This window comes from Clinocottus analis, unplaced genomic scaffold (genome assembly GCF_023055335.1).
Source record: "Clinocottus analis isolate CAN_PGR_092001 unplaced genomic scaffold, fCliAna1.0.p SCAF_4, whole genome shotgun sequence".
NCBI lineage: Eukaryota > Metazoa > Chordata > Actinopteri > Perciformes > Cottidae > Clinocottus > Clinocottus analis.
The window spans coordinates 4,854,677-4,867,004 of NW_027176153.1; the positions used below are offsets into that span (position 1 = coordinate 4,854,677).

Below are 12,328 nucleotides of genomic sequence, written 5' to 3' on the forward strand. Positions count from 1 at the left end.
ACCCTGAGGAATGTGGTGTAGATCATGTGATAAGCCAATCCAATTGTTTTTTATTGATCTATGTGGTGAAACAGTCAACATAGTACACTAAATACACATGGAAAGGCTACTGACCTGTCTTTAGTCAGTATATTCCATCATGCTTTGCAGAAGACTGACTTCTGTTCCTGGTGTAGCATGCTCTTGCTCAGGTCTGCACAAGAACTGGCTAATTGCAGTACAAGACAAGTATATATAACACTATTCATGATCCCCTTGACAGATTTGAGTTTAGCAAGAAGTAAAGCACATTGCTTTAGGAAGCATGGGAGGGGCTTGGATGAGAACAGTTTGAACTAGGACATGTGAAATGCCAAAACCAAGTGTAGTAGTAGAACAAGTGGTGAAGAGCAAGAAAGACTGAACAAACTCAGTATTATCAGCTATGCAGTAATATCTATCTTAAGTGACATTAGCAAACATGAGCCACTGTGAGCTACAGGTCACACCAGACTGAACTGAACAAGAGAGCGTTGTATTGATGACTTCCTCTTCCGGGTTCTAGTCTGATCTGATCCTCAGACCATCAGGGAGCGCTGCAGGAGCTTGACTGACAGGGTAGTCATGAACACATACAAGTCATCATGTCTCAAGTCATTTATTTTATGTCAAGTTGCAAATTGCAATTCATCAAAACAGAGACTCCTAAGTCCCAATGACTGAATGCCCACCTCTCCGATGTCCAAATGACACACTACTCAGCCTTTCATAGCATTTTTCAGTCAATTGAAAAACACAATCATCCTTCACCCAATGGCTTGCATTGATTATTTATTTGTGTCCAATATACAATCCATAACATTGTTGTGTGTTGTATGATTAAAAAGTTTAACTTTTGTGCACATATATCATTTGAGATAAACAATTATGTTTTAAATTGTATTGTAAATGCACATGTTGCTAGCTCATAGTCCAGATACTTCAGTTCTTCTTAAATATGCTATTAAATACTGATAAACAAAAGGAGGCCAAACCAAATGTAAGAGTAATAACCGCAATATCCATACGGGTCTTTCCAAAGACATGACTAGTACTTCAGTTCCTGCTTAAAACAGAAGCACTTGTCAGAGGGGTTTCCCAGATTGAGGAACGTCACACTTCCTGTTTAAAACCATAAATACAGTCTCACAGGTCAACAATGCTGGGAAAAGCAAATAATGCAATTTGACAATATTAACATACATTCCCTAACTTTGTTCTGGTGCACCATGTTACAATGAGCTGGGAGATCCATGGGGACTATCACTGAACCAGGGGGTGCAGCTCAACCTGGAATAACACTTCATTCATGTTTATGAATGCGTTTCCATCCTCTCTGCGATGCTACAACCTTAGCTGAGCATTGTCAACATGTTCATACCTTGGAAAGAAACAGACAAATAAACAAAAACTAATCTTATTGTTCAACATGAGCATATCGTTGCCGACTGGTGGCTCTCTTGTGTTGCAAGTTTAATTGGTATGAATGTGTTACATTAGTCAATTACACACACGCACGCACGCACGCACGCACACACACACACACACACACACACACACACACACACACACACACACACACACACACACACACACACACACACACACACACACACACACACACACACACACACACACACACACACACTTAGATGTAGTATCTTATAATTTTGTCTCTATCCATGTTCTTTTAGACTTTGTATGTCATACTTTTGACTGATTGCCTTAAGTGTTTTTACTTAGAAATTGTTTTTAAAAATAGACACGTCCACTTTGTCAGACTTCCTAGCAGAAAATCGGCTTTTTAAAAATGTTGATTCATGTAGTAACGGTAACGTATGTACTGATATTTACTACGGGTTAAAAATAACCTTTCCTTTGCCGTGGACACTAAGCATACAATCAGTGAAACAATACAGTCGCACTCCTGTTGAATTCCAGAGGTTAGCCACAGCCCGCCAGCCAGAGCCAAGCCACAGCCCGTTGACCAATCATTGGTCTCCAACATCCGTTAGTCTGGTAACAGGCTGTGAGCCCACGGTGACTCTCTGCAGACGGATGGTAAGAGCACCAACGGAAATACAAACAAGGCTTTAAACAAGTGAGGCACTTTTCTGCCAAAACGTTGCATGCTTTCCCCCGCCCCGCCTCCCCCCAAGTGGCATCACATCATATTCCTTTTTTTTGAGGTCCGTCACACAAAAAAATGATGGTAAAGATATGAATTATACAGCAGTCCCTTCTCATCAGCAACCACGCAAAGCTAGTAAAAAGAGCACCAGTTAGTGAAACCTAAATTAGCCTCATTGACAGAAACACGTCCATGAAGTCTTTGAATCACCACACAGAAAACAGAACACGAAGAGTCTTTGGAAAAACAAAGTGCTAAAATGATACATCTCTGAATAATGACACAACAAAGCATTAAATACTGTACAGGTCTTACTTTACTACTGCTGTAGTTTGAATGTATGAGTCCAGCACATACGCTATCTTGCCAGAAAGGTACGCGTGAGATCAACTCCAGACTGATCTCTACGGTACTGTATCCACGTATCCATCTTAGTGGAACATGTCAGATTCTTTACTTCACCAACAGCCTCGTCGGCTCGGGGTCGGACTACACCAAACTGCTGTTGGCAGTCCTCAGTTGTGATTGGCTGAGTCACATTCAAAGTTAGAAAATTAACCCCAAATCTATGGTGACGTGGACCTCCGTCCCTCATGTCATCTCTACCTCACCCTAAATATGGTGATCTTAAGGAAAAACATGTCAATCATGGAACCACTTCCTTACCAAAGCAGTAATCAGGAAAAGCATTCAAGCAACATTAAACCTTTAGAAAGTTTGGTTTTGGTGATAGCAGAAATTCAAGAATATCAAGCTCATAGCGACACAATGACAGGTTAAAGATAAACGATAAACATTAATTCATTTTGGCTCATCTCCAGCATAAAACATAAACAATATGAATGTGGAAGTGGTGGAATATATGAGCCACGGCAACATTGTTCTGTTTTGACCCATATGTCTGGGTATTATGCCACCAAGTCCAGATTCAGTACAAAGACAAATCCAACCGACAACATGGTTCCCAAACAGCTTGAGGCAATGCATGTTGAATTTATGTCTATATTGCACTTGTCATAAAATTAGGGGACATGCGAGAGACATTTTTAAAAGAACTATTAAAATGGAAGCAGCAGAGGCAGACAGTAGAGACTTTTAGTAACTGGGTTAAGCTCCAAAAAAAACACTGAATCCATCAATTCCCATAATGCAACCCTCCCAGCAAGATACATTGTGTAACCCCAGATTCTAATGAGGGTGGCCTCATACATCTGTAGTCTCCATGTTTCCAAACAGAGAGAACTCAAGAGAACGTGACCCTCGCATTGTCAGGGTTATGTTCTGAATGTGTGTGCAGATAGAAAATGAAGCACCTGTTTTGCCTTGTGTCCTTCGCAGGAGTTTGAGTGCTGGGCCAATTTAGGAACATACAAATGTTAGCCGTAAGCTAGCAACGGATGCATGGATCACATCTGTGGGAATGAGTCTCTGACTGAACCCAGGAAGTCCAGTGCTTTCATTTTCCTGTTTGTCTATGAAGTAGATTCATAAGCTCCCTTTAAATATTTGGTGTTTACCTTAATGCAGTTTGTAAGTGAGCATCATGTCAATAGAGTTCCTCATTCGACCAGAGGTCTCCTGCCTCATCCCTGTGAAGCTTTTAGACAGTACCACAGCTATCCAGCTATCAGGTCGCACTGCACAGCAGAGGTTTCATATTGCTGCCAAAGGCAAAACCTCACTTATTGGGGCGACGCTCGCCCCATTGGTGCCCTCAGCAGTCTACGTTATGTTTCACGATGTGAACGTAGTGTTGATTCAGCCTTAAGGTTCATGGTGACAGGCTGGGTCAGGAAGGTTAGTACAGTATGGGTGCTGGCCTTGTCTTGTTTCCAAGTGTATACAGTTTACCTTGTGACAGACTGACAATAAATCTGGATATTACCATTTGTATAGAACTAACGTAACTTGAGTGCTTTAATTAAGACACTTGTGTGGCTTATTGGACAGAACGAGAACTTGTAAACAAAGTTCATCAAAAAGACAAAAAAGGCGAAATGCACAAAGCGGCTAAACATTTGTCGGTTCTGGCAAACCAGCCAAACTGACAGTCAGACACCAGAATCACAGGGTCTAACATTTCATGCATCAGCAAGATATGAGAAATTAAGCTCTTCAAGGACAGACAACTAAATGGCTAACCTTGAAAGCCGATGAAAAAAAGGAAACATAACTAGGATTATAGACATAAGGAATATATATATATATATACTGTATATATGTATTCAAGCATACACAGAATGAGAAGAACCTTAACAGCCTAAATCAATGTGGAGGACAGTCTATAAAAGGTCTACACCTCTAACGGGCCACAGTCTACTGAGGATGGGAAACCAATGACGTATGATGCAATCAGGAACTGGGAGAAAGGAAAACTTGAGCTGTGGGAGAGGGTATGGTGGTGGCCAGGTTATAGGTTGAGTTGGGAGACGATGGCTGAGGCGACGCTAAGGGGCTGTAAACGGGCCTGCTCGAGATGGTTGGAGACGGGGAGTGTTGACCGGCGGTAGCTGTTGTCGGGGAGTCCGAGCTAACCTCGTCCCCTTCTTCTGAGTCCCACACTTCACTCTGCAAATAGTCTGCAAATAATGCCTTGGCCCGCTGCAGCACCCTGCTCAGGTTGTGGCGTCGCACGAGGCGATCAAAGTGCATGGCCAGCTCATTGTAGTCCAAACTGTTCTTGATGATGTGGTCTCGGTGCTCCAGCAGGATGGACAGGCACAGGAACAGCATGAAGGGATTGCCTTTGCCGAACTCTTGAGGAGGCGGCAGAGAACAGGGTTTGATGCTGGTGGTCTCAGCTTTCAAAGAACTGGGAGTGTTAGCTGTGGTGCTCGGGGTCGACCTGCTGCCAGACAGCGATGGGCCTCTCCCGAAGGACAGAATGGGCGAAGAGAGCAGGGATCGATTGTGGGTTGGAGACGCAACTGATGTTTTTACAGTGGGGGTCGTGGGCGAGTTAATGCCTATGCTGCTGAGCATTTGGGCAGAAGAGGTGGGAAATACCTTTGGGACAGTTCTTGGGAAGGCCTCACATTCATTGGACAGGAATGTGGATTTTGGAGGAGAGTCTGGAGAGGCTTCTGGCCAGCTGGAGGATGAAGCTGGAGATGTCGGGGACACTGAAGCGTCGGGTTTCCAGATTGGTAGGCCACTAGAAGAGAAAGGGGGCGACGACATTGGAGAGAAACCATTGTCACAGTTTTTTATGAGAGGTGTTCTCTCTTCTGTGTCCTCCTCACTTTCAACGGTGGACTGGCGCCGTGGGATGATCGTTACGGACTTTGAAGACATCACACCCTGTGGCTGCTCAGCATCCTCCATATGAAAGCTGTCTTCATTTCGGGCAGTATAGTATTTAAACTCCCCAAAACTAGTTTTCCTCTCAACAGGAGGAGCCTGCATATCAGCCTTTTCCATGCTCACTTGAGGATTAGCATATTCACCTCTCACGCTCCCGTTTTCAGCACCTACATCTCTTCTGTCTTTTCCTTCTAGGACAGCATGGATGTTCATATCTGGTTCTTCTCTGGACGGCCTCAGCATATGTCGTCTACGATGCTTCTCTTTTTGTTCCTTATCTTCTCCGAGGCAATTCTCAACTGTCTTGTTGTTGTCTTCGCGCGACGTTGTTTCATCAGTTTCAACTGGTAGTCCCTGAAGCTCCACTGCGGTTTCAGGAGGATCCGGGGGCAGAGAGCTCCAAGTTACCTCGAGCATCCTCAGAGCATCGTCAAACGCGAACTCCCGCTTAAGCTCCAGAAGCAGCCAGCGGTAACAGAAGAACAGGTCGTCAGCTCCTCGGGACACCAGGTAGGAGTAGAATTCGGGATCCGAGTACTGCAGGAGCAGTTTTAGATGCTGGAACTTAACAGACATGAGCTGGCCATCTGGCCGGAAGTTCCCTTCCAGGCGTTTCATGATGCCACAGAAGCAAATAAAGGCGTGTGCCTCATTGTCCATTACCGCAAGTATAGGGGAGGCAATATCACTCATGCCTTGACAGTATGATATCTGAAAAACAACACATCCACACAGTTACATTAGTCTACAGTTTACAAGGAAAAACATAGCTCATTTCTATGCAAAGTTTGTCATTTATCAATCTCATCTTCTGCTTTGGAATGTGCATACATTTGCACGAGGACCACAAAACCCCTCTGACCCAAACATACAGGTACAATCAGCTGTCAATCATAACGGATGGACAGATAAACTATTGCTGTGCTCGATTCCAATCCTGGTATTTTTCTTGACTTGGTTTTCCACTGCAGATAGTACTCCCTTAATGTGGCACGATTCTTAGCTGATTGTCATAGCAACACCACGAGAAGCTGCCATGACACAAACAGTGTTCTCTCGCTGAATCCTCAATCACAACCAAACAGAGGAATGTCCTTGGTCAGGAGCATGGCCACTAAAAGATGGCGGGTCTGTGCATGATGTCTCGTGATGTGCTAGTGCAGATTCTCTCGGCCCAATTAGAGTATGGTCTGCGATGTAAGTTTTTGGAAAACCAAAATAGAACGTAATAATAAGCAGAAATGTAACTCTACTACTAGAAGAATAGGTTTCCCATAATGCATAGAGGTTCCTGAGGCCAGAATCAGTCTATATGTATCAGCTGGGGTCTTTCTAGGTATGTTTATAGGATTTCAATATGAAGTAAATATCCGTATATAAGTGAACTACAGCATCCATAATGCTTTGAGGGATGTAGTCAAGAAGCATAGTGTTGCCATGGATTCAGTGGGTTACTCTATTAACAACAGCTAGAGTACAGCAGTTTTAGCTGACATTTGTTATTTATTTGTTGAATCAGGTGTTAGTAGTTCTTGTTTGTACGCTTGGATGTACAAGCTTACTGGATTACTTTATGAAGAGCCTCTTTTGTTAGGATTTGAATCTGTTTTATGAAGTTTATTTGCAATGGACATCCGATATCCAGAAAAAAATGAAAGCCACAGTGAATCTCAAAATATAACTATGTTTTTAGAACCTCCCCTCAGTGAGGCGCCTCTTTCAAAACCTCTACATTAAGGATACACATGGACAATTTAATAAGCAGATTCAGATTCTAGAAAAAAATACAATGAAACATCTCCACACACCTGTGGATGTGTGATGGCAAAAGTGGTGAGCAGGTCTGTGAGGGAGGTCAAATGTGGACTGTCTTCTGACCCTGCATAGTATGGATGAGCCCGGTCTGTCCTCAGGACGTCTTTAAGAACATTGCCACGAATAAATTCAAGGTCCTCGCGGCTGACCCGGGCCGTCCACTCTCTCTTCAGTTGGTCGTACTCCCTCGTCTTCCTCTTCATGTAGTCCATTCTTTCCTGTCCACTCAGTCCGTCAGGGTAGACGTTCAGGAGGTACCGCCAAACAACCTACCACAACAAACAATGTAGCAGTTAACAGTCAGAAAATAAAAATGATGTAATGTTATATGTCAAATGTATGATTTTTAAATAGAAGTTCAAGTCGCATATTAAGTGTGTGTATGGACACAGGTAGAGACTTTGGGAACTTTTTTTCTTTGATGTATAGAGGGTAAAAACCCTGTCAATAATTCCAGGTTATATCATCATTTATGACAAACAATATTAATAGCAGGCGAAGTCGATTGAAATTAAAGGGGCTCTCTTCTTACAACACATTTTGGTTCTCTTCTTACTGAAGTTGTATGCCAGGAACCAAAACTAGAACTCAATGAGAACCAGAATTGACAAGCAGAATCAAAATCAAAATTAATTCAATTTAACAGCCAAGCCTGTGTATGGGGTTGTGCAGAACATGGGAAACAACACAGCTGAAACACGGCTGAAACAACACAGGTACTCTACCTTGCGCAGTGAAGGATCCACACCACCATGGTAGATGCGCAGTCTGAGTTCCTCAGGGCGTGTCAACTGGCCCTGTCCGTTGAGGTAATGGTGAAACTCTGCGTCGCTCAGAGGGGGCTTGAATGGCTTGATCTCTTCCCCATAAGACCAGCTGAAGGCTTGCTGGACTTTTGACAGGGTCCGGCCCACCTAAGTAAGTGAAACAAGCCAGTAAGCTAAGACCTTGACTGACAGAGGATAGAAGGTAAAAGAGACTGTATAATGATGGCTGAAGAAGGTGAGGAAACCTGGGAAAGTAGAGACTGGGTGAAGGGAAGAGCTGCATTTGCCAAAGACCGAGTCCTCTCTGCGAGAAGCTGCTCAGAGCCAATCACATCTTTGGGGCTTATGATGTCCCAGTCCTCCATAACAGGACCTGCAGTTGAAGAAAAAACACCAGACTTAATTCTTCTAATTCAGGTCTACCTCTTTCTTATACTTCTAATTAAAAGATAGGTTCTACATTTCTCAAGACAACCGAGGACAAAATCCATGGTCCTTGTTCTGAGGAAAAATGTATTGCAAAGTTTATCTGTGTATTATATGAGGCGTCAGCAGTGCCAGTGTTCCCCTGGCTTCACTTCATCTAAATAAAAGGCTGTTAGTCGGTATCCAACGCTTTAGAGAGCTCCAAGAATGATGCATTTTTGCTTATAGTACCGTATTACCTCACCAGAGAGCTCATAGTACCATATTACCCCACTAGAGAGCTCACAGTACCATATTATCTTTGATAGCGCTTTTAATTAGTTCTGGCTCAGGTTAGCATCTTAGGATATACTAAGCTCCTTTCCTCTTCTTTACCTCCTTCTGGGTGAATGCACCATTTATGCACATTACTAACTTTGCTTCTTCCCCAGTGTCTTTGGGCTTTCTCTCCTCACAGGATCACATGAATCGTGGTTTTATCTGGACCGTGGTCGTGCCTGACACCTACTGGAATTAACATTAATTGCCAATAAAAAAGCCTTATGAGGACAATTTGTAATTTGAGATTTTGGGCTATAAAAAAAAAATTGAATTGAATTCCTGCTGCTCTTTATTCAAGCACACTGTAATGATTACTCAACAAACGCTTGAGCAACACTTCAACAAGGACTTTGGGAGTCGATGTAGGTCGTCCCGCAAATTTGAACATAGTGTAATATTGCCTACAGATAAACTTTGGAACGTATTTTTGTGTTGATTTGTCATCCATCATTTACATTAAACGCATTAAGAGGGAACTGCTTAATGGCAAGTATGAACATGAGGATATATTTCAGTGAACTAAACCTGTTGTTTCAATGTTCATATGGACACCAGACGAGAAAAATTGTGAACCTTAATAAAAGTAAAGGGTTATTGTCATTCTCTCCAAAAAGCCATCGTAAAATACAGAAGTTAAATCCTTAGAAGAAGAAAAAGCATTAGTCTTTGATTTGTATTTGGTAAAATATAATACAGTTTAGCATATTTCCCTTTAAGTTTGCTTCAAGGATACACTGGCGTTCTTACTGTCTTCTGAAGGTTTTACGTCCATCTTGAGCTGTAGATATGGTTTGGCAGCACTGACAAATGCAACATCCAAATCCCCGTCAGACAGCAGAGACAGAAACATTTCAGCACCAGTCCGATCTCGAGACAGGTAGCTGATCCCAAAATTCCGCTTCCTAGTTTGAAAGACAAAGAAGATGAAAATGCTGACACACATGTGTCTTTGAAACAGTTTAACTGAGGTGATGATTCTTACCCGTTCAAATCAAAGGCTCTAATGAGAATGTGCTGCAGGACCTCCAGGGATGTTATTTGAGGATCAACAGCAAAGGAGCGGAACTCCACAGGAAGCCCCCCATCACATTTCTGAGAAGCAAAATATCCCGGAAAAAAAAATTATGATTCTGAGGGAGAAAATGTTGGGGGGTGGCAACAAAATATTCTATTTTGGTGGTGCGAAGAGAATAATTGATGTACTGCCGTGGACAACAGCGTTCAACAAAATAGAGCTGTTTTAAATCTGCACGCTGAGATTTAAAGTATATGTTATTAACACATGCTGGCTGTTTATAGTAGGGCTGCGTGATGGATGAAATAAATATTATGATGATACAAATGTATATGGACTTGCATTGAGGTCGCACATCTCTAGTCTTCAGACAACTCAAAGCGCTTAAAAGTACATGACAACAACCTTCACAAAAACTAACATCATTGATTTTGTTGGTTTAGAATTACTGGCTTGTCTTTCATTTTTCATACAGACCACACAATTGTGTAGTTGATTAAATTATATGTAAATATAATCACAATATAATTCTGACGAAATCAAGAAAAAATCATGATCTTATTTCAGATCAATCTGTACCATTTTGCAACATGCACTAAATAAAATAAAGCACAAGAAATGCTTCTTCAGGTATCATGTGACGTCACGTCGTGCTGTCGAGTGCATACACGCACGCATTTGCTGGGCAGGCAGGTGACGTCAGCGCAAGTCTGTATGGGTTCACTGGGTCTAGCCTTCGATTCGCTTGATACAGTGTTTAAATAGATCATTGTCAGTCGTAACTAGCCGCTAGGGTCAAATTGAGGTGCAAATAGTTGTTGTGTTAAACATAATTAAAGATTTCAAATTCCAGCTGTCATAAACAGCATAGAGCGACAACAAATGCTGGCGATAAACAACATGTATCCATACGTGGGTCGCCGCAGGGAGGCTGTCTGTCCAAACACACTGCTCTGCAGACCTGGCTATCTTCATGTCGACGGTTAGCACTTGTACGTGTGTTAACAAACACTGAATATACTATTCAAAAAACAACATCGCGGGGGGCTGCTAGCTAACTAGCGGACGTTGTCAGACTATTTGTTACTCAGACTGAATCCTCCTACCTTGACTTTGACACGAACCACCCCCCTTTCCTCCTCGCCTGCCATTTTAAAGCCTCCGTTTCGGAACCGGGTGGTTGTCGTGAGAGTTGTTTTCCTTCTACACCGACATGGTGATCAATAACATGATGGGGGTAGCACTAGCTGAGCTGCTCTGTTATTTCGTGATCTTCTTCTGCTTTGATTCGACAGACGGTTTACTACTGCATTACCGCCCCCTACTGGACATATCACAATCAGCTTTATTGGCATTGAGTGTTTACGCATGCATGGAATTTGACTCCAGTTTCACATTGCCCTCGTCGAACAAATAAACAAGATAAATATAAAAAATTTAAGATGATAGAGTAAAACACAGAAACTAAGCATCAACATTAAAACATTAACATTTAACTAGTATGTACTATATATGTATATATATATATATACATATATATAGATAGATACATATGTGTATATATATATATATATATATATATATATATATATATATATATATATATATATATATATATATATATATATATATATATACATATATATATAGAAAGGTAGTTGAGTGTCCTCACATCATCACAGCTCTCTGCAGGCAGCCATGCCAAGAGTAGTTTAATCTGAAGTCCTGCATTCAAAAACTTTAAATGAAGTACAGAAGAACTATACCTAAATATAAAAGTAAACGTTTTCATATTACAGTAAAATGGGTCCTGTGAGTGCTGTTTATATGTCAGGCCTATGAGGATGCATTTTCAATTGAAACAGGCCAATATTCTGCTAATTGTGACTCATTTGCGTAGTTTAATCAAAGCTAAACAGATTATGTGATTTTTATTTAAAATCTCAATCTCAAAGTTAGTGGCCTAACTACTAAATCTCTTTAATCATATAATTGAATGAAACACAATATTTCTTTCTGAGGTGTAAGTAAATGTTTAAAGTAGCAAAAAATGGAAATATTACATTTTCAAGAACCTAAAAATGGTACTAGGTACAGTACTTGAGTACATGTAGCCTATTTAGTCACTTTCTTATAACACACACACACACACACACACACACACACACACACACACACACACACACACACACACACACACACACACACACACGTCTATTCATCGGTATATCATGACAGGACTAAGAGGGTCACGTGTTGTTTCATCAGTAGAACTATAGCATCGTGTCGTTCCACTGCTGGAGTCTTTCTGTCCTCCTTTAGTCTCCCTGAAGACAGACAGCTCCTGTTAAGGAAAGTGGTGAAATCAAAATCAGACGCAGTTGTTGAAAAGTAGCAGATACATGTGTTTATTGTCATTTATTGCCTTAAAAAGTCGCCATTAATGCTCAAATATTGGGTGTTAATATGGTATTTGTGCCAACACAGTAAAACTGTGGAACAAATTCGGCTCCAGACCTCCTTTTCCCCGTG

General features: G+C 41.7%; 1 protein-coding gene across 1 annotated transcript; it reads right to left on the reverse strand.

The window, feature by feature from the left end:
• Positions 1-4,036: 4,036 nt before the first annotated feature.
• Positions 4,037-11,079, reverse strand: tbc1d25 (TBC1 domain family, member 25). Its single transcript, XM_068597115.1, has 7 exons — positions 10,903-11,079; positions 9,764-9,873; positions 9,529-9,683; positions 8,280-8,407; positions 7,993-8,181; positions 7,261-7,536; positions 4,037-6,163 (listed from the first exon to the last, which is right to left on the reverse strand). Exons 1-7 carry the CDS (start codon positions 10,945-10,947, stop codon positions 4,502-4,504), a joined length of 2,565 nt encoding a protein of 854 aa, XP_068453216.1. The 5' UTR covers positions 10,948-11,079; the 3' UTR covers positions 4,037-4,501.
• Positions 11,080-12,328: the final 1,249 nt, after the last annotated feature.